The sequence below is a fragment of the Solanum lycopersicum genome, chromosome 4 (genome assembly GCF_036512215.1).
Source record: "Solanum lycopersicum chromosome 4, SLM_r2.1".
NCBI lineage: Eukaryota > Viridiplantae > Streptophyta > Magnoliopsida > Solanales > Solanaceae > Solanum > Solanum lycopersicum.
The window spans coordinates 66,855,476-66,883,245 of NC_090803.1; the positions used below are offsets into that span (position 1 = coordinate 66,855,476).

Here is a 27,770-nt window from a genome sequence, read left to right on the forward strand (position 1 = left end):
CAATTTATAACGTATGAAAATAAATGATGTTTACGTTTTTCTAAAGTTATAAATTTCTGATTTATATTTTGTTTTTATCGAAAGAGTGAAGTTTCATGCAAAATAAGAATGTGTTGGCTATCTAGTTTTAGCATATTTTTGTTGTATTATTTTTGTCCTCTTTAGCCTGCTCATCTCTACCTCCTCCGATCATCTCCCTCGTTCTTCTGATCAAACCACCATGACATACCTGCTATTGCCACCACAACTTCCTTCTTCTTGAGACTCGATCATGAACCACCTCCTTGCATTTACTCCTGCCCAAAATAGATTTTATTTATTTAGGTGTCTCTATGAACTCGTCTTTTATTTTTATTGAATCATCGTTGTTATTGCCGTTTCCACCACCTCCTCCAGCCACAATAACCTCGGCATAGCTCTTAATCCCTCTCTTTTTGGATCTGTCCATCACCACTATTTTCTTCTCCTCCTACTTTAGGTGCCTCCATGAATTTATCTTTTTTCTTTATTGAATCATCGTTGTTATCGCCGTTTTCACCCCCTCCTCCTGCCACAATAACCTCGTCCTAGCTCTTAATCCTCTCTTTGTAGATCCGTCCATCACCACCATTTTCTTCTTCTCCTACTTTAGGTGTCTCCATGAATTCGATCTTTTTTTTATTGAATCATTATTGTTATCGCCGTTTCCACCACTTCCTCCTGTCACAGTGACCTTGTCCTAGCTCTTAATCCTCTTTTTTTAGATTCGTCTATCACCACCATTTTCTTCTTCTCCTACTTTGGGTGTCTCCATGAACTCATCCTTTTTTATTGAATCATCGTTGTTATCGTTGTTTCCATCACCTCCTGCTGCAACAATAATCTCGTCCTTGCTCTTAATCCTCTCTTTTTAGATCCGTCCATCACCATCATTTTCTTCTTTTCCTACTTTGGGTGTCTCCATGAATTCATCCTTTTTTTTATTGAATCATCGTTGTTATTGCCATTTTCACCACCTCCTGCTGCCACAATAAACTCATCCTAGTTCTTAATCCTCTCTTTTTAGATTCGTCCATCACCACCATTTTCTTCTTCTCCTACTTTGGGTGTCTCCATGAATTCATTTTTTCTATTGAATCATCGTTGTTATCGCCGTTTTCCACCACCTCCTTCTGCCACAATAAACTCGTCTTAGCTCTTAATCCTCTCTTTTTAGATTCGTCTATCATTACCATTTTCTTCTCCTTCTTTAGATCTGGCCATCACCACCACCCTATCTACCTTTTTTTCCATCTAAATAATCATCACGATTATTGTTGTTGTTGTTGTCGCCTCCTCCTCCTTTTTCAGATTCGACTATTACCATCACTTTATTTTCAAATTTTCTCATATCACAAACTTTTTATTCTCTTCAGATCAGGTAACATTATAACTATTTTTTTAGATGAAAAAAAGAAAATAACTACAAATATGTTTTTCTTTTTTTTGATTTAGGCAATATCACCATAGCTCCCTCCTTCTAAACTTTCCTCAGATCCAATCATTGCCACCAATTTCTTCTTGATGAGGCTAAGTGTACAGATATTTTTAGCTTGTATTTTATCAAATTCTAGTATAATTAAAGATACATCTTATGAAAATTGAAATCACCTAAGTTAGAGATTTGCATTACCTTGATTATTATTTGAGAGGGTAAAATTGATAAAAAGTGAGTTTAGAATTATAAATTACTTAAAGTGAAACAAATCAATTTCAGAAGAATTAATTATATTTGAAAGTGTTACAAATAGTCAAAATTTCTTGATGTATTATTGAAATTAAATTTTACTCTCCACATGTAATTTTCTAGGGAAATACTATTTTATTAAAATACAATTACATCTTACTCATTAGAAATAAATAAATAATTTACATGTCATTAGATTATGTTAGTTAATTGATTTAAGACTAGTGCTGATTAAATCAGATGATTTTTCTTCCTTAGATTGTGCTAAAAAATGTAAATATCTCATGCGAATAATTAATATTTCTATGTTTCCTTGAATTTGATTAGCACTATTTAAGGAATAATTACATCATTTCTTTTGATTCTATTTCTTTTTGTGAAATATGTATTAGATATATATATATATATATCGTTGAGTATATATATCAAATTATAACGTATGAACGCGTTTGTTGTTTATATTTTTTAAATTTATGAATATTAACTTATATTTATGAATATCAGTCAACTGTGTTGGACATGTTTCTTTGACATGTTTCAATCGTCAGTTTTCTTCTTCAACGGTAATGGTTAGAGATCTTCAAATTTACTTGATATATTATTAAAACAAATTTCACTCTCCGCGTGTATTTTTCTAAAAAATTACTATTTTTTTTTATAAAAAAGAACATTACATTTTACTCACTAGAAATAAATAATTAACACTCTATGAGATTATGTTAGTTAATTGATTTAAGACTAGTGCTGATTAAGTCAAACTATTTTTCTTTCCTAAATTGTGCTAAAAGATAGAAATATCTTTTGCGATTAATCATTATTTTTATTCTTCAGTGAATTTGATTAGCACAATTTAGGAAATAATTACTTCATTTTTTTTTCGATTCTATTTCTTTTTAAATCAAATCATCTCAATTGGACTTTTTTAATTTCATTGTACTGATATTATCTTTTCAAACACTAAACGCAGCTCATCAGGATTGATAGCACCAATAAAGCATTCAATCAGTGTAATAATACCACTCTGAATTAATTCTAACCACCAAAAGCAAAAATAATGGTATTAAAAAAAAGAATTTTTGCTATATATTTTTTTGTGTTATTAGGTAATTAATATAAAATCTTTTAAAATATATCACGTGAAAGTTATCACAATAAAGAAAATTAAATAAAGAATCATTTGCTATAATATGCTTTCTTTACTAAGCTATGTATATAGGAGGAGATAGTCAATTAATTAAATAATTAGATGGGCGCTCAATCTTTGCAATAATAGTTAATACCTCATCTTTGTGTGAAACATGAATTAGACGTATATACGACATTGAGTATATATATCAAACACAGTTTACAACGTATGAAAATACGTGATGTTTATGTTTTTCTAAAGTTATAAATTTCTGATTTATATTTTGTTTTTACCGAAAGAGTGAAGTTTCATGCAAAATAAGAATGTGTTGACTATCCAGTTTTAGCATATTTTCGTCATATTATTTTTGTCCTCTTTAGCCCGCTCATCTCAACCTCCTCCGATCATCTCCCTCGTTCTTCTAATCAAACCACCATGACGTACCTGCTATTGCCACCACAACTTCCTTCTTCTTGAGATAAGCTTTTATTTATTTAGCTTTTTACCTTATGTATATTTCAAGTTCCTTACTCTATTATTGTACTATTATTATCTATTAATTTTGGTTCGTGAAAATAACTTAGATATAAAATATATAAGTCTGACAATAATAATAATTGAAGAAAAGCTACTATTTCATAACAATATGGAGATGTAATTTTAGGTGAAGCATACAAAAAAACTGAGTTAGTATTATTATAAATATGTATTGGACATATATAACATTGAGTATATCAAACACAATTTCATAACATATAAAAATATGTGATGTTCACGTCTTTAAAAGTTATGAATATCCAACTTATATTTCGTTCTTACTAAAAAAGTAAAGTTTCATGCAAAATAAAAATGTACTGACTGTCCAGTTTTAACGTATTTTTTTGTTCTCTTTAGACACTTCATCTCTACCTCCTCCTAACAAGTGAAAATGTCCTATATTTAGCAGCTCATAAAGAATATGCACAATAAAAATAACCACTAGTATTACACATATCAAAGCCATGCCTCTTTATTATTTTACTCTTTGCATTGGAGACGATTCATTTCAAATGAGAAATAATCTTATTAATAAATATTGAATTATTTTGCATAATATGTGTTATTTTCATAAATAACTGAACATCTTGCTTTTCATATCTCCCAAAAGAATTACTAATGTAGAATAATATGATAATGTCATCTACATTCTAAGTTGTAACTGATATACATTTTAATTTTCATTAGTAATAACATTATTGTTAGCTAACACATGATTAAAATCATTTTCTATGAATATAAATATTCTTAGAAATAGATTAGTGTGACAATAACAATAATTGAAGAAAAGCTACTATTCCATAACAATATGGAGATGTAGTTTTAGGTGAAGCATACGTTAAAACTGAGATAGTATTATAAATGGATTTTACGTCTTATTTTTGTGTGACGACTTAATTTATGTATCATAATATTACCTCTATAAATATTATACACTCATTTTTGTGTGACGACTCAATTTAGGTAACAATCTTTTTTGACACCTCATTTTTATGGGAAATATTACGTTGCATACTCACACAAAGATGATTAAACTTGCTAATTAAACTTTTAATATTGTTTTTTTTTTCCTTTTAACACTTTGGGCTGAGTCCTTATTTTGCACTGATCTTATTTTAGTTTATGAAGTAGGCTTAGTTGGGTCGTTTAAATAAAAAATAAAATAAATAGAGTACAATATTTTCAGTCCAGATTTACACATATGATGAGTGTCATATATAGTGTAAATAACAAGCTGAGAGAGCTTCATTTTTTGCATACTTCCCAAGAGTAAATTAAGATCTATAAGTACTGCTAACAATACGCACTACAAGAAAAGTGTGAATTATATGAAAATTTTTATTGGCAATTAGTACGAAAATTTGCAGGGAAATAAGTTTTCTACAGATTTTCATACTAATTCCCGCAAAAATCTCCTTGTAATTCACAGTTTTCTTGTAGTGGTACAATTTTCAGTAACGCGATAAAGGGACCTATCTCATTTCATGAAATAAGCTTCAGAGGATTGTTCCAGTTTCCAGTATCTGTTAAGAAGCCATAAAGAGTCTGCTTCAGTAGCGAATCCATCATGGTTACGATGCCAGACAAAATAAGCATGAGTTCTGTTCTTGATATCCAGTATCCCGTGCCCAAAGCTTGCTTCTCGATAGGCAGAATACCTTGGTTGTGGTTGTGTCATCCTGCAACAAATGAATCGAGACATTTTTTTTTTGAAACTGACTAAAAAGGAAAGTAAGACGATTGATCAAATTGAAGTATATATACTCTGTAGCTAATCCCTCTTGATTTCCTCCATCTCCAATAGTAATATATACCGGGGCAGACTCATCCTTAACTGGACTGCACTTTCGATTTATGATATTGTAAGCAACGTTTGATACACGTTCCTAATTAGATGCAGATAACAACATACATAAATTAGATGAAAACAAAAATTTAAGTTTTAGACTGTAATTTACATGTATGGTAAGCATGAGACTTACTGATCGTTCATAGGCATGAACATGACCAGCAAAGACAACGTCCACCTTATACTTAACGAACCATGGTTCATATATAACTCGCATTGTTTCCCCTTCCATATAGTGATGTACATAACTATTGTACATTGGACAATGCATGAGTACAATGAGCCATGGTGTCTCACTCCTGTTAACTTTAGGTAACTCGTTCGTTAACCATTTCCATTGAGGAGTATATTTACCTAGACATAAAGAGAAACAATTATAGCACGACGAAACTTACTTACAACTTATCAAACAAATGCTAACTTCTTACCAAAAGCTGAGTAAGAAGACATGACGATAATATAGGCTGAAGCTCTTTTTATAGAGTACCAAAGCGGAGAAGTACTTTGTGATTCTCTGTAAGGCGTAGAAAATCGATGCTTGTAAGGTACGAAAGGCTTAGATTCACCCTGCAAAAAAAAAATGACTATGCTGAATAGGAGTAATACTATCAAGTTACTATCATTGTTAGAAACCGTCATCTTCCAGAATAATTATGAATAGGATGCTTACAATTTCAGGAACAAAATCAAGTTCATGATTTCCGGCAGTCCAAATCCAAGGTTGATATGCTGCACTTCTCTCGATAAATCTCCCCCATGTATCCCATCGTATATTGTTATGAAACGGATAATTATCAGCATAAGAGAGGTCTCCAACGAAGAGTAATGTCTGGCCTTTTAGAGGGCTCAACTCGTAATGAGTCAGTGTGCTATTTGAGTCATATGTCTGGCCAAGATCCCCTGTTAAATAAACAGAACGAGTCGAAAAAAGTCTATGACTAATGTAATTAGTTCAAGCTACATCCTCTTAAAGAAGGATATATAAACATCATCGTCTCGAGGGACCTTAAGACTGGAAAAAATAAAGTGAGCAGTACTTTAGACATTACCAATTAGACCAAATGTATAAGGAACATCAGGTCCAGATTTCGGAGGAGTTACAAACCAAAACTCTCTAGTTGTATTTCCTAACCCCACTTCATAGTAGTACTTTGTATCAAACTGCAATAAGATCATCAAACATATCGTTTTCTTAAGCATTTCAAATTCTTCAATTCAAACATTACGTGCCCAAATGGAATTACATTGTACGTACCTCTAGATCCTTGATGGTACAGTGATGAATATATCCAGACGTGTAATTGTGATACTTGTAGCTAACAACAAAGCCCTCGGCAAAGCTCTTAACATTACTATTTTCAGCCCGATATAGGACTGCATTTGAGCCAGGTTCATCAATTGTAGTCCAAGAAACAATCACACCGTTTCCTTCATGATCGCCTTGTGTTATGTAAACCTTTCAACATTCATTTGATTGAATGAGCTAACCCAAAATACACAAGGTGGCACCATAGACAAGCAACATCAAGTATTACATACTAATATGTTTCGTCTCATCACGACACTCGAGAAACAATGGCATTATCAACACTCAAAAGCATGTGGATGCTAAACACAACAAAGCTGAGCTGAACTAGAATCAACTAATATAGACATCTATATGAAATTCTGCTCCCAAATGCCACAATATTAGCAAATGAGAGAAATACACCCCTAAGTTCTCATCAAGTTTAGGGGAGTTATGAATGCTCCTCTCAGTTTTTTATTAACAGCGTAATGTTCCTGAGACCATTTGTTACGTCACGTGATAGAGCAGGATGTAGCTAAGGGGGTGAAACTCATAATTTGCAACAAGTTCAAGGTAATACTTAAAAAGACAGAAATGTATAAATAAGAACTAATGAATCAATCAATTACATTCAAAATCAATCAATCAACTTAAACCCTGGATTATAATTCTCAAGGAAATTAAACTCAAAAAAATGTAATCAAAACTCAAAAATTAATAAAATTAAAAATCAGAAAAACCTGCTGGGGAGCATTGTAACCAGTTGGCACTTGAAATACATCACTGTTCAACAACATATCCCCATTAGAATTATAATTTCTTACATAATCGCTGCTAATTCCACCATAACACAACTCAATTTTGGTACTCAAAACTAAGCCTACAAGTAAACACACAAATACAGAATAAACCCCTTCAATAACCATTTCTTTGATTTGAATATATTCAAAAACCAAAAAAAAAATGTTTTTTTTTGGGGTCAAACAAAGATTTTATTTGTCACACATTAAGGAAGCATTAGTAGAAAGAGCAAAAATAAAAATTGTTCGGTTTAATTTGTTATATTTATGGGTTTAATTGAAAGGGGCTCCACGTATAGGCAAAAGTGTCAAAACTAATTTGTTTTACATAGTGATTGATGTATGTATATATCTGTATGATGTAAGAACGTGGAAAGAATATTCATTATTCCTCTGGAATAATGTTTTATTTCATCATTCTATCATCAGTACAAATAATTCGATAAATAATCTCAATACATCAAATTAGATACCAGATAACGTTAGTATTTTACAAATTTTAATTCTGACTAAAGATAGTTATTTGGGTGTGTCAAACAATTTCATTTATTTGGATTTTTTTTCTTTAATATTCTAGTTATAAAAAGTGATTTTCTTTTTTCATGATAAGTTTTATTTTATCAACCAAGAAAAAAACTATTATCTGAATTCAAGATGTATCCTTTTGCGGTAAAATACTAAAATGAATTTAACCCAATCATCTCAATGGGCTTGGTATTCACTTTCGAACCAATTATAATCCAAACCATGTTTATGTGTTGAAATTCCAATTAGACTGAACAATTAGTTTATAAACAAAAAAATGTGCAAAAATTTCATCTTTATATTTTGGTTTATATGTTGAAACTCCAGAGTTAAAATACTTCGCAAATGTTCTCATATATTTTTTAAAAAATCTTGCAGTTCATGTTACATTTCATTTCAATTCTTATTTCTCATACCCGGTCGACGAATGCTGGAAAAAATATACCAAGCAAAATCTTGTATTACATCACATGTACCGATCATACCTAACAGTAATTGATCCATTCCTGTGAAGGAAAATCTAAGGATTGTTGTTCAGTGTGTAAAGCAAGTAAAGTTGTTGCGTGCTTGCTTTCGATAAAATGATCCGCCAAAGTTTCTCATCGACTCGTGGTAAATTAGTTGCAAAACTCTCCTTACTTACATGGCTCACAACCACCAGTTTACCTCAACAGCACTTCCAGAGCTGTATGTGTGAGCAACAGAAAAAGAAAACAGGATCTCGTATTTTTCGTCATCAAGTAGACTATTGAATCTTTTCTTGACACAACAGACCTGTTGTGCTTCGTGATTTATTTTGCAGATATCTTTTTGCAATATTTCACCCTAGCCGTGACTAAAAATCTGAATGATACAGACAAACCAAGCTTGAATGTGTTACGGGAGAACGACAAAGGGGACATTCAGGCTTTTCATTGCACCATTCCATTATGCAGTTCCTGCAAATAGTGCAAATCAAACAAAAAGGTAAGAGCATTATGTCTTCTCCCTCTTCTTTCACATTTACCTCTCTTTTTTAGGTTTTCTATAAAGAGAAACAGTCAGGAGTCAAATACCAGCAAAATACATGACCACAAGGTGTGGCTGTTGGATGTTGGCGGCTGCTTAGGCAAAGCGTGCATTTGCTTGGACTGTTTCCTTGAGACTGAAACAGCATAAGAGTAATTTGTTCAAATAATTATATTTAAGCAAAGGAAGTTTATCACTTCTCTCTAAGGCAAATCACCTAAATGAGTTACCTAGAACACTTAATTCTTGAATGTAAAACGAAATATACCTCTGAGGTTGATGTGGATTCAGCAACCAATCCATACTTCTCAGTTTCTGCAGTTATTAGATTGCCTTCCTCATTTAAAACAGGTAAACCTCGGCCTAGAGATACAAAGAAGAAAAGATTACAGCCAAAAAGTGAAAAGAATTGACCCACGATAAGACCAGAAGAAAGGAAAAACTAACACAGAGAAACCAAAATGTCAATCTACTAGTGTATAGTTACAGACCGATAAAGGTGCATGACTGCAAAGAAACAAAAAGTAACCTTGGAGACGAAAACCAAATTTTGTGACTTCCCGAAGCATAATTACTAGTTCTGCCATGATCTCATCTTCCAAATCACAGAAAACTGCATTTTGAAATTAAACTCCTCTTCTCTATTGGTGTCAAAGCCTCAGTCACACACTCACACCCTTGGAGCATATGATGGAAGTCTATAATGGGTACAACTATTCTTTTTCTTCAAACAATAAGACATTTTGTATTTTGGGGTGACAAGCATAATAAACATTTAGTGCATGATACTCAGAGAAAGTCCTGAGCATAAGTATATGCAAAAAAGTTTTACCTGCAGAAGTTTGATAGGTTCCAAACGGTGCTTGTTGAGCAGAAGTTGAAACCGATGATAAACTACTACGTCTCAGACCTTCAGCAGCAAGAATACATAATTGAATTAGAAGGAAGACCCCTAGTATTTGATATCTGCACGAAAAGAACACTTTGAGCTGCCAATAATGTCCAACTGGGATCTTTCAGAAGACAAGGAGCAAAAAATCACTATTTCAGAAATGAGTGATCCACTACTGTGAAGTTTGATACAGAAAACGTTTTAAACAGTACATTAAAGTGAAATATCTGACTGCCCACATCCCAAGGCACATATATAGAGTCGAAGACACGTCCAATGCCCAATATTTTTGGCAAAGCTAAAGAGTCTTTCCTTTTGAAGACCACTACTCCCAATATTTCCTTTAAAATACCAGGGAAAAAGCATTTAAAAAAAAAAATAAAAACCAGAAGCGGTTGGCAGAAAACTAATAAGCACTGATACAAAAATATAGTCCCAAGGTCAATGAGGAATGTCATTTTTGTCAAATGAAAAGACCATTTTTGTGCAACTTTTTCCTTCACAAGGAAACAAACACACAAAAGATTTTATAGCCAGCAATCTACCAAATTTTGTTAGAGGGACAAGAAGTAATTTTTCAAAAGAAGATATCTGATGCAAAGAGTTAACAGACCATACAACTATTTATGCAACAGAAGCTTGAAGCAATTTACCTAGGTCGCTGGTTCATAGGTTTTCCAATGAACACATAGTGTATGCCTGCAGCACGTTTTGATATATGATAATAAAGTCCTGACACAGAGAGAATTTACTGACTTTAGCATGTGTTTCAGAAACTAGCAGCACTTAATTGGTTTATTGAGTGGCAAATAAAGTCACCTTCAAAATAGAAGAACATGAGATTGGCCCGGATAACCAATTGCAAGATTTCACGAGCAAGGGGAAGCATCTGCAAGAATCAGCAAGAATGTATGTTGTTTTACAAAAATTGGAAGTGAAAGATGACGGAGAGTTCACCAAATGTGCGCTACATAGCTTTCAAGGTACTTCTCAATTATCTCTACATGTCAACTATGTCTTAGCCACTTTGGCAAGCTACAACTAAATAAAGGAGTTGAACATGACAGTCAGCAGTTCTGGCAGCTCCAAAGGTTAGCCATCAGCAAATAGGGTTTTGTCGTGCCACAAGACATTCTATTAGGGTGGAAGTAATTCTAAACCTTTGTCCTAGGTATATGGAATATCACAAAATATTAGCTTGCAGTAATGCTCCACGAGGACCTCTAGACTTAACAATTGGTGAGTGCACAAGATCCAGAGAGTTAACACCAGCCAAAAGTCTAAAAAGTGTTGCAAGAAATCCAGGGAGTTGTAGATGCTTCATAAGGTTCCAGAGAATGTCAAAATTGCAGTATAATTTTTTCCAAAAAAAACAGATTTCCAACTCAGAAGAAATCCAGCTTAAGATTTAACTGAAGCAACTTTATCCATAGAGTTTTGTGGATAACATCTATGACAAAGAGTTATATAAACAAGTGAGAGAGAAAGACATAATTAATGCCCAGGCTTTGGCAATCTGAGATAACAAAAGCTTATGAAGAAAGGGGTGTACCGAAGGCCACCTTCGAACTGTATACAACCAGAAATCCCTTATCTTGGCTTTCAATCTTGAAAAAGCTGAAATTGATGGAGTGGATGTTGAAGATGAGTGCATCTCAAAAGTGGGTGACGCCTCAGCTTCGTTGCTTGAAGTAGGATCATCCCTAAATGCATAATCCACCATTGAATCAGCTAGGGTGATGCCATGGGAAGCTGCTCTAGAACTGAAAAACAATAAATCGTAAATAAAAGGCAATTAACATAGGTGGTCTGCATAACCATACAATAATAAATAATTGTTACAAGGTAAAGTAAGAGGTATGGTTATCTTTATATGAAGTCTCTGAGAAATGTAGATGAACCTGACTCTTTCTGCAATATATGGAACAGCTGACTGATAGAAAATAAAAAGAGCACGTCTTGCAGGTGTTGGCGAAAGTCCATATGGTCCTGCAACCTGTAATACCAAATTGTGATACGATCATAGATACTTTTGCACAGAAGAGCAACAAATTTGCTGTTGCAGTAAATCAAATGGAAAAAATCATATAAGTTAGAAATGTAGACCTGTTTTTGCATTCTTTGTATAAAAATATTTTCGACAAAGACTTGTTACTTATCAGAAAGAAAGAATGTTCTAGTCTAGCACTTCATAAAATTTCTAGTTTGTGTTTGGGTTAAATTCAGCAAAATAAACTTAAGGGGAGAGAGTAGCGAACATGAGTAAAGACAAAATCCACAACAGGAGAAAAGCCAAACGGCTCAAGACACTTATACACGATGTAGAAACAGCAAAACATATATTCATTCAACCTGAGTGATATCACAGTATTCTTCTCCTAATGTTTGCTTCCCTGCACCTGTTGTCAGCATATAATAGAGCATCTGCCCTAAGAGTTTTGCCTGAAATGAAAAATGCACCAACTTTAGTATTAGGAAGTAATGACTATCCTAGCAGTATAGATTCTAGGTTAACAACTTATAAAATTAGAACCGTTAGGCTTCACAAGTAAGACCCACAGACTATCTCATGTTGTTTGGCTCCACAAAAGAAAAGGAAAGGGTAAAAGAGGAGAGAACTAATACAATTAGTTTTGGTGTTAGGCATGGTTAGAAGAGAAAAACATGATTCTTCTTACCCATCCAATTCTACAGCAAAGAGTAGAATTACGAAAAACCACCTAATTGATAACATTGTCGGTCATCTTCATGATTAAGTCGTCAAGATAAGCAAGTTGCTCTTGAGCTATAATATCACACTGTTCTCGTGATGCCAGGTCATTCTAATCATTTTCACAAATTTAAATTGAAACTCCTCCCCAAATAAAAGGAGCACACAAAGTTTTCATCTGACTAATACCTGCAGTCATTTTCAGATGTCACTTGTAGTTTTCATTGTTTCTTTGATATCCTAACCCATACAGTACTTCAAACTCTAACCACCAGGTCTTACCCCAGCCAAAAGAGGATCAGAAGAAAATACATTCTACGAAAGCTCACAGTAAAAGGTGAGGGTGATTCTTGCTGAAAAACTCCCCATTACAGTTTTCCAAGGATTCAGAATTTTCAATACCTCAATTGGAGTAAAGTTCATTTTGATAAGTAATATATCACTTGGCAAATCTATTTTTCCATGAAGTTCATTATTCTACTAAACAGAGTAATCAATCACAACAAACAACTCTGAATGTACATACAAGGTCCTTTATCCACTATAAACAATAACAAAAACTGAAAACGAACAGAACTTGGTTTTTCCAACTCTTAAGCAATAAAACTCAAATAAAAGTTCCAATACATTCATTAGTTAACAACTCATACAGACGCAAGTAAGCTTAATAAAAAGAATTACCTCATTCTGGTAAGTTACAGCTACTCTTGTACCTGAAAAACAACTAATTTAAGTTTTAGAAAGATATACATAGTAAAGTAGTGAAGGTAACCACAGATAGGGTAGTAAGAGAGACCGAAGAGGTGACGAAAAGCATCACGGCAAGCTTCATAGACGAAGGAGGCATACTGGTCATCTTTCTCGGCGGCTCTCATAATCTCCGGCTGCGCTGCGAGCGGAAATCTCTTGACGCTGCTGCCGGAAGTTGATGCGCCACCGCCGTCACTGTTTCCGGCATTGGTTGAAGTTCTAGAAGGTTCTCCCGATCCCATGGTTCACAATACAGACATACAAATCGAGGCTCAACCCTAAGTAGTATTGTGCCTCAAAAATTACAAAACCTCGAAAGAACCAAAAAATCCCTAAATTGAGTTTGAGTAAGAGGCAAGATTAACGAAGAACCAAAGACACCGAGTTTACACAGAGACAAAAGAGGAAAGAGATAATAGCATTGGAAGGACCAAAATACCCCCAAGTAAAATATAAGAAATTAATATGAACTTGTTGTAATTATATAATTAAAAATCATAGTAGCTGGTCTTTTTTTGAATTAATTTTTTCTATGATAGATTAAAATGCAACTTTGTTTTTAAAAAAATTGTTGAGATTAAGTTTTATTTTGAGTGTGTTTATACATGTCTAGAGCTGAACTATCAAAACATTTTGATTGGTGAAGGAATTTTGAAAATTGAATAAATGAGGTGAAAATGAAGCTATAATTAATTTGAAATAGTTTGTCAAAAGTCATTCAATTCAATTGGTTTTTGAGAATGATTAACTATAGCTAGTTGTATAGTGGTATCTTGTATGATCAAATTATAATTGCTTTTGCTTATACATATCGTTTAGAATTTACCGTTAAATATTATATAGATAGAAATTATAGATATGACTTGACTTCAAAAATGACCTTCACCTTTGCCTAAAATTTTTGATATCTTGTGATTATTTTGCGAATTTGATTTCTCACGGAGGTGATTTCCAATTCAATCAATATCATGACATCCAAAATGAAGGCAAAGCAATGCCAAATATGGACAAAACAGGCACAACCACAGACTAGAAGAAGCATTACTAACTAGTAACAACATTTTTACAGGTTATTAGTATCACAGAAATAACTGTTACGAGTTGAACGTATAACATTTTTCATTCATTTCCTATTGTCTAAAGCAAGTTCAATTGATGTGTGTATTTGCAGCTTTGGGATGTTCGGGGATACCACATCAGGACATAGGATTGAAAAAAAGGGTGCTTATCTTTGTCTTTGTTTAAAAGTTGCAGAGTTATTAGCAAAGATTTCATCTGTTAGCGGTTAATAATTGTCGTTGTCATCCAAAATTTGGAGCTTGGATGGTGGTATCAATCTCTATTGAGGAATAGATTCAATCCATTGAGGACAAAATGCTTAGTTGGTGAACAAACAAGGCATTTCGGGTCCTTAGTAGCTTTCATTTTGGTTTTGGTTTTGTTATATTTATTTTGTTTGGATTGAAGTTTTTGAGCAGGCTGGTTTCTGTACAGCTTTGCTTGGTCTTTTATTGTAAATTGGGCTTTCAGCCCCAATCTTTAAAAAAAAAATTTTAAAAATAACATAGTTGATAAACGTATAATATAGGGAAAATTGTATATAATAGCAAACTAATAACCTAAAATAAATGGAATAGCTAGGGTTTGATTTAATTGTGCTCCATAGCAAACATTAGCTAAAATTTGCTAGCGTCTCTCTCCCAAAAATCTTGCTTGCCACTCTCCATTCTCGCTCGCCTCTCTCGCTTTATACAGAAGTGTATAATTCTGTTTTTGTTTTGTATAAAGCGAGAGAAAATTGTATATACACATGCAAAAATGTATATCTTCGTGTTATACACTTAATTATACAATTTACAAACATTTTACTTCAAATATTGCAGAGAAAAAGGCCAACGAATTATACAATTGCAGTGAAATACAATTTTCTCTAGCTTTACACAATAGAAGTGTATATATTGTGTTTCTGTTTTTGTATAAAGCGAGAAAAACATATATCTTCTTGCTATACACTTATAATTATGCAATATACATACATTTTAATTCGATTCAACTGTATGCAAAGCAAATTATACAATTGTAGCGAAATAGGCCAGCAAATTATACAATTTAGGCCAGCGAATTATACAATTGTATATGTATAGCGAATTATACAGTTTTATGTTTGCTATGGAGTGCAATTATGCAAACTTTGCTATAGTATACAAATATGAATTTTTTGTTTGCTATATGTGAAAGTTGCCCTATAATATATGTATTTATCAAACTATTATATGAACATTCTATTTTTCAGTAGTTTAGAGTCGAGCGGAATGATATATAGGTAAAAAAAAAACATCTTACTTGATTAGACATATACGTTATATTTTTGCTCCTTTTAGTTTAATTTGTTCTCACTATTCACACAAACTAGACAAAGAGCAAGAAGGCAATAGTCATTGTACTATAACATATAGTATGCCTTTTTCATCTATTTCTTACTTTTGTTTTTTGAAAATAACTTTTTAATATTGATCGATATAAGAGAAAATTGTGGGAAAAAAAATATAGGTAAAAGGGTGGATTTATGTATATAAAGGATGGACAGAATATCGAATCTAGCAAATTAAGTATATATTATAATCATGCACAATCAGTGTTCGTCATTATTGATTTTAATTTGTATTATATATATAGTGGCATTAAATTTTTAAATTTTAAATTCATCTTTGAATTGATTTTTTTAGTGGAATTGAACTCACATTCACGAATATATTGAATTGATTTTCTAGTGCCACTTTTGTTCACTATTTCCTCCTTTAATAGTGGTCATTACTTTCTTTTTCACTCTCTTTTTACTTCATTAAATTAATTAAAATAAATAACAAATCGTGAGATCATATTTCATTAACCAAATTTTCCAATACAAAAATCTTTTTCACTGGTAGAGTATTTCCCGTAGTGGGAAAATGTCTTTTTAAAAATATATATATATAAAAAATGAGAACACAAACTTTGTAAAATGAAAGGCACAATGTGATATATCATGCTTAGCATGGTTCTTTATCATCAAGTAGGGTATATATCCACTAACTAAAATTAGGCATATGAGTTTAAATAAACTTTTGCGATATGCTTTTGCTTTACTAGTTAGTCATTTTCAACCTATCATGGAGGTGCATGAGCATCCATTAATCTCGAAAAATATTATATATATATTTCAAAAAAAAAAAAACTTTCTGATCTTCCCCTCCCTTAGGCCCTTGAGCAAGAGTGTGCGAGTTCGAGTTAAATTGTATTTTTTTACAATGTATAATTTGTTCTATAATTTAATTAACATACAGAAGAGAATAATATCTTTGTCGTGTTTAAATCTTGAGTCCGTCTATGAATTTTTACATGTAATACTTTTTTATATTCTTAAAGTATTCATATGAGGGGGATCAAAAAGTGTGTTCTGAGACTTTAAGTAAATTAATACCAGTGTAAATGGGAGACATAATAATGAAATTAAAAAAACAAATTAGATTAATGTAAAGCACAGGAAAATGTCACTGGATGCCATTCAAATCATTAATAAAGGGAAAAGCATGCAATTTGATATAATAATACTCTACTATATACTTTTGAAAAATGCACTACCACTGTATCAAGTATGATTAAATTTTGCACTCTTTAATCATGTCAACATCTTGGGATCTGCTAATTAATTTATACAACTTTTTTTTCCTAGCTACTTAACTTTTATATGTGTTTTCTCCATGGAAAGAGGCTCATAGAAAACTCGAGAAGTTTGTATATATTATTTGATCCTATTCGAATCTTCTTCGTCATAATACATGCTATACATATGAAACTTATTAGATTTTGGTAATATATATATATTAGATACTTAAATTGTGTACTATCCTTCATTTCCAAGAAGATGATTTCCAAAAAAAAATAAAAAAAAATCTAACATTTAATCACAAGGTTTTTTTTGTCATATAGTCTATGGATTTTACATAATTAATTCCAATTCATAGTGCCACCAATTGATGTAACAAAAAGATCTACTAGTGATCATTTTGGTACGTTACAAAATATTCCATGCCACTCACATCATAACAAAAAAGTATTTGGTGATGATGTTATATTAAAAAAATCGACTTTCTTGTTTAGACATATGTAATTATCATTTTGCAAAATAAAAAAAAAAAATAGGGTCCACTAATAGCAATGATAAAAAGCAAATTTTTCTTTTTTCATTCATAGATTAGTACATAAAAATTAATTAAACATACAAAAAAACCAACTTGGGATTTGTATGCTTAGACCCAATCCAAAAATAGTACTTCATCACATCCCTTTAAATTGCTACTAAAAATATAATAAAAAGGGGAACAAAACCTACACTAGACCAAAAACAAAAACAAAAATAAAAATTGCGTACACACCAATCTTTTTCTTCGTTCTTCTTAATAAAATATGAAGGATAAGCAAACCCTTTTTTTCCTTAAGCATTTTCAGTTGAAGAAGCAAGAAGTGGCTGTGCCAAAGAGGACTTAATGTGACTTGTTGGCCTGTTGTTACAATTATCCACTGGTGATTGAATTGCAGCTGCTGCTGCCTTTGCAAATTTGGATTCTTCATTTTTGCCCCATAGAACAAAGTACAATCCTGATATTGTTGTGCGGAATTTGAGATAATACGAGAAAATATAAACGCGAAAAATAAGACAACAGATTTACGTGGTTCACCAACAAATTGGCTACGTCCACGGGAAGAGAGGGAGCAGTTTTATTATGGAGAGGCAAAAACAGAATTACAGAATAGGGTTTCCCATAGCGTCTATATATAGTGCTAAGCTACGCCCTAACAGGCTTGGGCCCAACATACAGAATCAACAGAAAATTAAGGGCCCAATACAACAACATTGTATACCGTCGGCCCGGGGGCGTCTCCGCCCCCCCGGACCCCCAGGCCAGGGGGCGCGTCGCCCCCCTGGACCCCCCGACTCGCTGACCGGGCAGCGAGACCCCCGTCCTTTCTGTTTGTAGCGGGTCCGATTCAAGGCATTCAACAAATCTCCACCTTGACTTGAATTCTCCGAACAGATTCTTCAGACGCACTATGATAGTGCCAAGCCTCCCCCTCTTCCTCAGAGTTGCCCCGCAGGGCAATTAACAGCTTCTGATGTTGAGCAAGTCCAAACAGTGTTGAAACTTGCTCTGTGGAACCGGCTTTGTGAACATATCAGCAGGATTATCAGCAGTTCCTACTTTCTTCACCTTGATTCTCTTCTCACTTCTTAGAAAATGATACCTTACGTCAATATGCTTGGTTCTCTCATGATGGACTTGATCCTTGGCTAGACAAATTGCGCTCAAACTGTCACAATACACCGTAGCCTGATCATGATGCAGACCAAGATCACTAACCAGCCCTTTCAACCAAATCCCTTCTTTTGCAGCCTCTGTCAAGGCCATGTACTCCGCTTCCGTAGTAGACAAAGTCACTGTAGGTTGCAAAGTTGCCTTCCAACTGACGACAGATCCTCCAAGGGTAAACACATAGCCAGTCATCGATCTTCTTGTGTCAACATCTCCAGCATAGTCTGAATCAGAATAGCCAGTAACCAAGCACTGAGTATCACCTCCATAAATGAGACCAACGTCAGATGTACCTCTAAGGTACCGGAAAATTCTCTTCACAGCCTGCCAATGTTCTCTCCCTGGTTGTCCCATGAATCTGCTCACTACACTGACTGCATGTGCTAAATCTGGCCTTGTACAGACCATAGCATACATCAAACTTCCTACGGCACTGGCATAAGGGACTCGTGACATATACTCCTTCTCTTCTTCTGACTGTGGAGCGAACATGGCAGTGAGATGGATATTGGCAGCACTGGGGGTATCAATGGGCTTAGATGAAGACATGCCAAACCTCGCCAAGACCTTCTGAATGTAGCTTCTCTGTGACAAGAAAAGTTTCCTTCTCTCTCTGTCTCTAATGATCTCCATCCCTAAAATCTTCCGAGCGGCTCCCAGATCCTTCATCTCAAACTCAGCACTAAGTAAACCCTTCAGCTTCTGAATGTCATACTTCTTCTTTGCAGCTATCAACATATCATCTACATAAAGCACCAGATAGATGAATGAATCATCATTGAGCCTATTGTAGTAGACACAACAATCATATGAGCTCCGAGTATAGCCCAACTTCACCATATAGCTGTCAAACCTTTTATACCACTGCCTTGGAGACTGCTTAAGTCCATATAAGGACTTCTTCAACTTGCAGACGTGATTTTCCTTCCCTGGAACTTGGAAACCATCCGGCTGAGTCATGTATATCTCTTCCTCCAACTCTCCATGTAGAAACGCTGTCTTCACATCAAGTTGTTCAAGCTCCAGATTCTGATGTGCAACTATCGCTAGTAACACTCGGATGGAAGTATGTCTGACCACTGGTGAGAAGATCTCATTATAGTCCACTCCCTCTCTTTGGTTGAAACCTCTGGCAACAACCCTGGCTTTATACTTGACTCCTTCTGCTGGTGATATCCCTTCCTTCTTCTTGAAAACCCATTTGCAAGTAATAATCTTTCTCCCCGAAGGCTGTATGACCAGATCCCATGTCTGATTCTTGTGTAGGGACTCCATCTCATCTCCCATAGCGGCAAACCATTTTTCAGAATCAGAACTTAAAATGGCTTCTTTGTAAGTAGACGGCTCAGATGTATCTACCTCTTCAGCAACCTGCAGTGCATAACCCACCATGTCCTCAAAACCATACCTCGTAGGTGGCCGAACTCCAACCCTCCTTGGCCGATCTTGAGCTATACTCTGATGGATATCTGATGGCATAGATTCTGGAATATCAGTTTCAGTCTGTGGCTCTTGATCCTCCTCTTCAGGTTCCTTTAAATCGCTCTCGTTCTGAATGACTTGAAACTCCACCTGTTTGTCAAGACTCCCAGTTTCTGACGTAGTTGTAGGCTTCACAATGGTTCTAAGCAGAGGACTTTCATCAAAGACAACGTTCCTGCTCATAATAACCCTCTTTTCTGCTGGAGACCAGATTCTGAAACCTTTCACTCCATCTCCGTAGCCCACAAATACTCCCTTTTTAGCTCTTGGTTCTAACTTACCTTCACTGACGTGATAGTAAGCCGTACAACCAAAAGCTTTCAGATTTGAATAATCAGCAGCTTTTCCAGACCACATCTCCATAGGTGTCTTGCACTGTATACCTGTATGTGGTCCGCGGTTAATCAAGTAGCAAGCTGTACTAACCGCTTCTGCCCAGAATCTTCTATCTAGCCCAGCATTAGAGAGCATGCACCTTGCTCTCTCCAGAAGTGTTTGATTCATCCGCTCAGCTACACCGTTCTGCTGTGGTGTATTTCTGACTGTGCGATGTCGAGCAATCCCTTCATCCTTACAGAATTGATCAAATTCAGACCAACAGAATTCCAGCCCATTATCAGTTCGCAACCTCTTGATCTTCTTCCCTGTTTGATTTTCCATCAAAATTTTCCACTCCTTGAACTTCTGGAAGGCTTCACTTTTATGCTTCATCATGTACACCCAAGTCATCCTTGAGTAGTCATCAATAATGGACACAAAAAATCTGCAGCCTCCCAAAGACTCAACACGGCATGGACCCCAGCAATCAGAATGGATATAATCAAGTGTGCCTTTTGTTCTATGAATGGCCTTTGGAAACTTGTTGCGATGTAGTTTTCCAAAAACACAATGTTCACAAAACTCTAGGCTCTTAACCTTATGACCAGCAAGTAAATCCTCCTTTGACAGAATTTGCATCCCTCTTTCACCCATATGACCAAGTCTTATGTGCCATAACTTAGTCATATCCTTCTGGTGAAATTCTGACGATGCAACATGGGCTGAACCTGTAACCGTGGAACCTTGTAGAAAATACAAAGTACCACGCATGACACCTTTCAGAATCAAATTTGAACCCTTCCAGACCCGCAAGACTCCATCTTTTCCCGACCAGCTGAATCCCTTGCTGTCCAAAAGACTGAGAGATATCAGATTTTTCGTCATCAATGGAACGTGCCTGACCTCGTTCAATGTGCAGAAGCTACCGTCATGTGTCCTTATCTTGATCGAGCCTGTCCCAACCACCTTGCAGACAGAACTGTTGGCCATCGAGATGCTGCCTCCGTCTACCTGCTCATAAGTCGTGAACCACTCTCTCCTAGGACAGATGTGATAGGATGCCCCAGAATCAAGAACCCACACATCTGAATGATGAGTGTGCTCATCCGCAACTAGGGCAATATCTTCTTCAGAATTGGTGTCTTCTTCAGCAACAGCAGCAGACACTGATTGTTTTTCCGATTGCTTCTTCTTCTTCGGACAATCAAATTTCCAATGTCCCTTCTCCTTGCAGTAATTACAAACATCATCCGGCTTTGCACCCTTCGACATCGGCTTATTTTTCTTTCCGCCGTTTTTCCTTCCCTTTCTGCTACTGGTGAACAGACCGGAAGGCTGTATGTCCGTACTTGTGCCGTTAGCCTTATGCCGTAATTCCCTGCTATGAAGGGCTGATCTGACTTCTTCCAGTGACACAGTATCTTTCCCAACAATGAACGATTGAACAAAATTCTCAAACGACATTGGGAGAGATACTAACAGAATCAGGGCAGCATCTTCATCCTCGATCTTCACATCGATATTACGCAATTCTAATAACAAAGTATTCAATTGCTCTAAGTGTTCCCTGAGTTGTGTACCTTCAGCCATTCGTAAACCGAATAGACGTTGTTTCAGAAGCAGCTTGTTGGTTAGAGATTTTGTCATGTACAAACTCTCCAGCTTCAACCACAGACCAGCAGCAGTCTCTTCATCCGAGACCTCCGTGATGACGTCATCCGCGAGACACAGCATGATCGTCGAGTGCGCCTTTTCCTCCAGAATCGCCATCTCAGGAGTAACGACGGCGTTCTTGTCTTTCGACAACGGCGCCCAGAAGCCTTGCTGTTTCAACAAGGCCCGCATCTTGATCTGCCATAAACTGAAACTGTTCCTCCCTGTGAATTTGTCGATTTTCACGTTCAAAGCAGACATCTCGAATTCTCCAAGAACACCGATTAACCGAGAGGCTCTGATACCAATTTGTTGTGCGGAATTTGAGATAATACGAGAAAATATAAACGCGAAAAATAAGACAACAGATTTACGTGGTTCACCAACAAATTGGCTACGTCCACGGGAAGAGAGGGAGCAGTTTTATTATGGAGAGGCAAAAACAGAATTACAGAATAGGGTTTCCCATAGCGTCTATATATAGTGCTAAGCTACGCCCTAACAGGCTTGGGCCCAACATACAGAATCAACAGAAAATTAAGGGCCCAATACAACAACATTGTATACCGTCGGCCCGGGGGCGTCTCCGCCCCCCCGGACCCCCAGGCCAGGGGGCGCGTCGCCCCCCTGGACCCCCCGACTCGCTGACCGGGCAGCGAGACCCCCGTCCTTTCTGTTTGTAGCGGGTCCGATTCAAGGCATTCAACAGATATGATCAACACCGCTCCGATTATCCTGTAAAATTTAATTTAATTTATTTATATCGACATCTCACGATTATATATATATGCAATTATTTGATAGCGGTGCCAATGGAAATATTAATTTAGAGAGAATATGATGGACCTACAAAATTTTGTTTGAAAGTTCTTGGGTGATTCTTGAGGAACAAAAAAAAGTTTGACACATATAAATTATAATATATAATATATATATTCATGATCAATGTAACCTAACTACATGTAATGGCATGAGGTGAAGGAATGTGCATTGTGGGGTCTTTTCAAAAAATGCATAATTGAGGGAAAATGTAACTTTCTTCTTTATTTTATCATATTCCCTCTGGAGTTACACGCGATAGTGATAGAGTCAGATTTTTTTTGTTGTGTTACCTTAGAATTCAATAATTTATATATATAACTAAACTAATTTATTTTTACCTTTTCCCGACTATTACTAGACGTAACATAAAAAAATATAAGAATTTAAGTTATATACACTGACAGTATAACATAAAATGAGACAAGTAATATACCCGCCCAAGTAAAACTCCTCGCCTAGCGCGAAGGAAGCCATAAGAGCAACAACAAGAGTCTGAACAGGTTGATAAACAGCAACAAAAACTGGACCCCCTCTGTCAATGCACCATATCTGTACAGCAAATGCTACACCAGATGCCACCACTCCCTGTATAAATTATAAGTTACAATTAATTCGACTTATCATTTTCGTATAATAATATAAACTGATTAATTAATAAAAAGGAAAAATAAATGAAGTACACAAAATATTGCTGTCATTTCACTATCTATAACTAACTATATGTCCATCTAGTTATTATTTTGTTTGTCTTATTGCATAACTACAAGAGAATAAAGTGTGTAGGGGAAAATATTTTGCAAAAAATAAAAATAAAATCCATTTGTTTGACTAATTATCTTATCATGTCACATGTTTTTTTCAATTGGAATTTATGATCGTTATTTTGGTCTGTTGTTGATTTACATACATTAATGTCTCACAAATAGCTTGTTTTTTATTTTATTTTCAACCAAGTAAGTCATTGTTTGAACTTTAATTTTTAACAAAAGAATATTTTGACATGAGAAATACTCACAGCATAGAAGACACTGAATAGTTCAGCACCAGAGTGAACTAGCCAAGCCTGAGGGTCCCTTTCACAGAAAGCCGCGATGATCAAGAACTGTATGACTCCAAAGAAACACTGCCACGACGTGACCGAGAGCCTAGCCGGGTACTTCTTGAGCACGGGGGCTTGCAACACGAGCCACCCGGCCCATGATAAACAATGTCCGATCAAGTAGATGCATCCTAAAGTCCAATTTTTACCATTAGCATCACCTAAAGCAAGTAACATAGGTGAACTTTTTTGTAGTGGTGGATTTGGGCTGTAAATTGTTGGGCCTTTGTATAATGTTATTACTGATGCTCCAGCTACACATAATAATGTTCCACACACTTTTGATATACCATCTTTTCTATTCAATCTCACTGTTTCAATCCTGAAATAATGAATCGATAATTTATATATACTGACAGTATAATGAAATAATTAAAATATGTAGTCATAGTAGCAATTTTATTTATTGTAAGGATGATCTGATAGTGTAAATATTATTTTTTACGTCGATAGTGTATAAATAGAGAGAACTTGCCTGAGTAGTACTGCCATGAGAAATGTTATGGCAGGTACAGAATTTTGTATGGCAGAAGCAAAAGTAGGGGAAGTATTGTCCAACCCCAACAAGTAGAATCCTTGGTTAGCAGTAATTCTACAAAAATAAAAAATAAAAAGTTCATTTCATAGCAATTATTGTTCTTTTTAGACTTAATTTATGTGACACTTTTCGTTTTTCGAGAATCAAACGGTTTAAGTTTGATTGTGAATCTGCGCATGAAATTTTCAAAAATTTTGAAATGAAATTTATATATTTGTAAACTACGTAAAAAGTAGTATGAGTCATAATAATTGATAATTCAAAATATTTAAAAGATATATGAAAGTATATATTTGTTTGAATCTCGAAATCTGAAAGGTGTCGTATAAATTAGGACGATGGGAGTATTTTTTTCCCCATGATAGTATATCCTACCCAATAACTGCTAGGAGGAAGAATTGAATGGTAAAATTCCAATTAAGTTGTGGCCTGTCTTTCCTGATCAAGAAAAAAACAAACACACAAGTTATTACTTTTCAATCCATGACCATCTCAAATGAATCAGTGACGGAGTCAGAAATTTTACGTACTTCTCAAGAAAGTAAGCAAATGGAAGAAGTAGAAGCAAAGCAAGAATGTTTCTATAAACAGGGAAAACAATCTTGCTTATTCCCATATTAAGTGCAGCTCTAGAGACAACATGAAAACCAGCATAACCAAATTGTAAAGCCAACATGGCTAAGTGAAGTTGCATTTTTTCAGGCATAGCAAAACCCATTATTCTCTTAGTAGTGGATGATCCACTAGTATCTGCCATTTGGAGAAAATGAAGTAATTTTTGAGATGATTATAGTTTAAAGAGAGAAATGAGTTGTGATGGATGTTTTAGGTTCTTAGAGTTAGGGAGGTATAAATATAGCTAAAAAGAAGAGTGAGTTTTCTTTTTTTTTTGACCCTACACTATGGGGTCCTTAAAATATGTTATGTCAACTGTTTTAACCTTCTTATGTTTTGGGTTGTCTCCCACATTCTTCCTTCACTTAAAATCTAAAAGAAAAAAAAAGATTTTTTTAAATAAAATGTTATTTAAGTCAATTTACATTAGCATATTTACTAACTATAGTATAGGCAAGGAAAGAGTGGATTTCTCAGACGGAACATTTAATAAATAATGTTATTATTTTAGAGTTGATTTTTCGGATGGGGATTCAGTTGCTAGTGTTATTACTTCATAAGTCATTTTTTTAAAGTATTGAAAATATTTTCGAACTTGATGAATTATTAGTTTCATCCCTGAACTGCTTATCATGACAACTTTAAAAAAATATTCATTTACTTGATTGACTTGACTTGAATACACCTTCGATCTGTCATATAACATAACAAGTGATCTCAAATTCTCTAGGAGCATAAAACTTTTAAAGTTAAGGGTGTTTTTAAGGAAGTCATCAATTTGGGGATGAAATTAGTGATTCACACTGAATTTCGAGATGTTTTCAATATTTTTTTTTATTATTATAAAAAATGAAATAAAAAAAGAAGAAAGAATTTTTTAAAATAACCATTTAAGAAACGATCATTTCACACATTCATATTTTTCTCACCACGAATTCATTGCATTTGACAAATATAACTTCAAAACTTACTACTAGTAAATACTAAAATTGTAGTAACTCCACACATATTTTTATCCATGCAGCATTTGAATAATATCTGAATCTATTGAGTCTATATTACCTTCATGTTAATATATATTAGATAACTTTGACTATAAAGACTCTATCATATTAAAAAAATCGTCTTAACTATTTTTGTGTTTGTTAGAACTTAAAATCTAACCTTGTATACTTTTTACATATTAAATTTATTGATAGTGAAAGGTATAGAAATAAGAAATTTAATTTCTTCCCAACAAGAAAAGAAAATAATTAATATTTTAGTTAAATAATAAAGTAAAAAGCTCAAGCCTTCTCAGAGGATGACAAGACAACCCAATCCATGAGACTCCCACTATGAAAGGAAATGAGAAAAAAGAAGATCACAAATACAGTGTTGTGTCTAAGAGGTTCTGTTTTGGAAGCATGCCATTAATGATGATGATAATTGATGAGTTGGGGGTAGGGTCAGTGACGAATTCACTGTATTGATTACATATTCGATCAAACTCAATAATTTATAGTAAAAAATTTATTAAAAATATATAAATTATTAAGTTAAGAGTCAGTAACATAAAAAATTAAAATATCAAATGTATAAATTTTAAAGTCTGATTCCGCCTCTCGAGTAAGAGTGGGGGATTGTGTAGGGGTAGGTGGTGAGCAACCATCAATGGATAGAGTGCACGAGGGGTGGTGGGTACACACACCCCATGCATGCTTTAGTTCATAAAAACCCCACTATAAACCCCTCCACACAACAAATCCTGCTAAGCTCTACGTTGGGTTTCATTTGTTGCCTATTGTTTGTCTGCCTGTGTGCTCTATCTTCACGCGATATGATCAAGAGATGATAAATAAACGCGTTAAATTAAATATGAACAAATTAAAATCGATTAAATAGATCATGTTTGTTCTAATATTACGTCGTGTGATTCTTGTTGGTTTAAATATTTAGAAGAATCAAAATGAGCTAAATTAATAAACATATTGAACTTTCTTTAAAATTTGTTTAGGTCATATATGAATATAGTTAAAATAAATCAAGTAACATGTCATAATCCAACAGGTTCAACATGACCCAACTTCTCGTTTGTTATCTTATTTTTGGAAAGAAATTAATGTATTCTTCTTAAATTATTGATTTAAATTTACATAATTTTCATTCTCAAAAATATTCATATTGCAATTGCATTTTGATTCGTTGGATCAAAAATCGACTTAAAGTTCATAACTTAACCGTTTAAATTATCAAAGGGTTACTAAAATATAAATTAATTTTTTTCACTTCTAATTAAGAGTTCAAATCGTAAAAAAGATATATTACATAATATAAAGTAAGATATCATAAAACTTATAATTTAATATGCTAACTAAAACTGAAGTCTATTGAGAGGTTAATGAATATATAAAGCTCCCTTTTTAGTCCAATGATTTAACTTTAGTGTTTTAAAATGTCTAGCCTAGCTAGTCTACTCTATAATTTTTATTGTATAAAAAAACAAATACAGACTATACTAATATTCTCATTATTTCAAGAATTTAATGAAATTCAAGTCACAAATAATTTTAATAACTTTATATATATACCACATGTTGTTATAGCTATGGACCATTTGTATGACACAAACTTGTAGACCATAAATTATTCAAAATATATCTTAATCACTTTCATATGAGTCCACTCGTGATTCCATTCGTGTTACCAAACATTTGACCAAA

General features: G+C 34.3%; 3 protein-coding genes across 6 annotated transcripts; all 3 read right to left on the minus strand.

Moving 5' to 3' along the window:
* Positions 1–4,504: 4,504 nt before the first annotated feature.
* On the minus strand, positions 4,505–7,542 carry LOC101246629 (purple acid phosphatase 2-like). The gene is made up of 8 exons (XM_069297459.1): positions 7,246–7,542; positions 6,473–6,673; positions 6,267–6,378; positions 5,888–6,117; positions 5,646–5,784; positions 5,351–5,571; positions 5,133–5,254; positions 4,505–5,047 (listed from the first exon to the last, which is right to left on the minus strand). The coding sequence occupies exons 1-8, from the start codon at positions 7,429–7,431 to the stop codon at positions 4,846–4,848; spliced, it is 1,413 nt and encodes a 470-aa protein (XP_069153560.1). The 5' UTR covers positions 7,432–7,542; the 3' UTR covers positions 4,505–4,845.
* Positions 7,543–8,159: 617 nt separating this feature from the next.
* Positions 8,160–13,763, minus strand: LOC101249636 (peroxisome biogenesis factor 10). The gene is made up of 11 exons (XM_004238262.5): positions 13,237–13,763; positions 13,122–13,153; positions 12,083–12,172; positions 11,632–11,726; positions 11,283–11,493; positions 10,550–10,619; positions 10,384–10,462; positions 9,671–9,804; positions 9,107–9,201; positions 8,886–8,974; positions 8,160–8,768 (listed from the first exon to the last, which is right to left on the minus strand). Exons 1-11 carry the CDS (start codon positions 13,430–13,432, stop codon positions 8,666–8,668), a joined length of 1,194 nt encoding a protein of 397 aa, XP_004238310.2. The 5' UTR covers positions 13,433–13,763; the 3' UTR covers positions 8,160–8,665.
* Positions 13,764–17,388: 3,625 nt separating this feature from the next.
* Positions 17,389–25,289, minus strand: LOC101249913 (protein WALLS ARE THIN 1). Of its 4 annotated transcripts, XM_069297462.1 has the most exons (8): positions 24,984–25,289; positions 24,829–24,891; positions 24,391–24,507; positions 23,832–24,237; positions 23,250–23,401; positions 22,702–22,729; position 21,604; positions 17,389–17,828 (listed from the first exon to the last, which is right to left on the minus strand). In XM_069297462.1, exons 1-8 carry the CDS (start codon positions 25,208–25,210, stop codon positions 17,665–17,667), a joined length of 1,158 nt encoding a protein of 385 aa, XP_069153563.1. In that variant the 5' UTR covers positions 25,211–25,289; the 3' UTR covers positions 17,389–17,664. The 4 variants fall into 4 exon arrangements, with proteins under 4 accessions (XP_069153563.1, XP_069153561.1, XP_069153562.1 ...); XM_069297460.1 differs by lacking the exons at position 21,604; positions 22,702–22,729 and having other exon boundaries at positions 23,215–23,401; XM_069297461.1 differs by lacking the exons at position 21,604; positions 22,702–22,729 and having other exon boundaries at positions 23,227–23,401; positions 24,984–25,288.
* Positions 25,290–27,770: the final 2,481 nt, after the last annotated feature.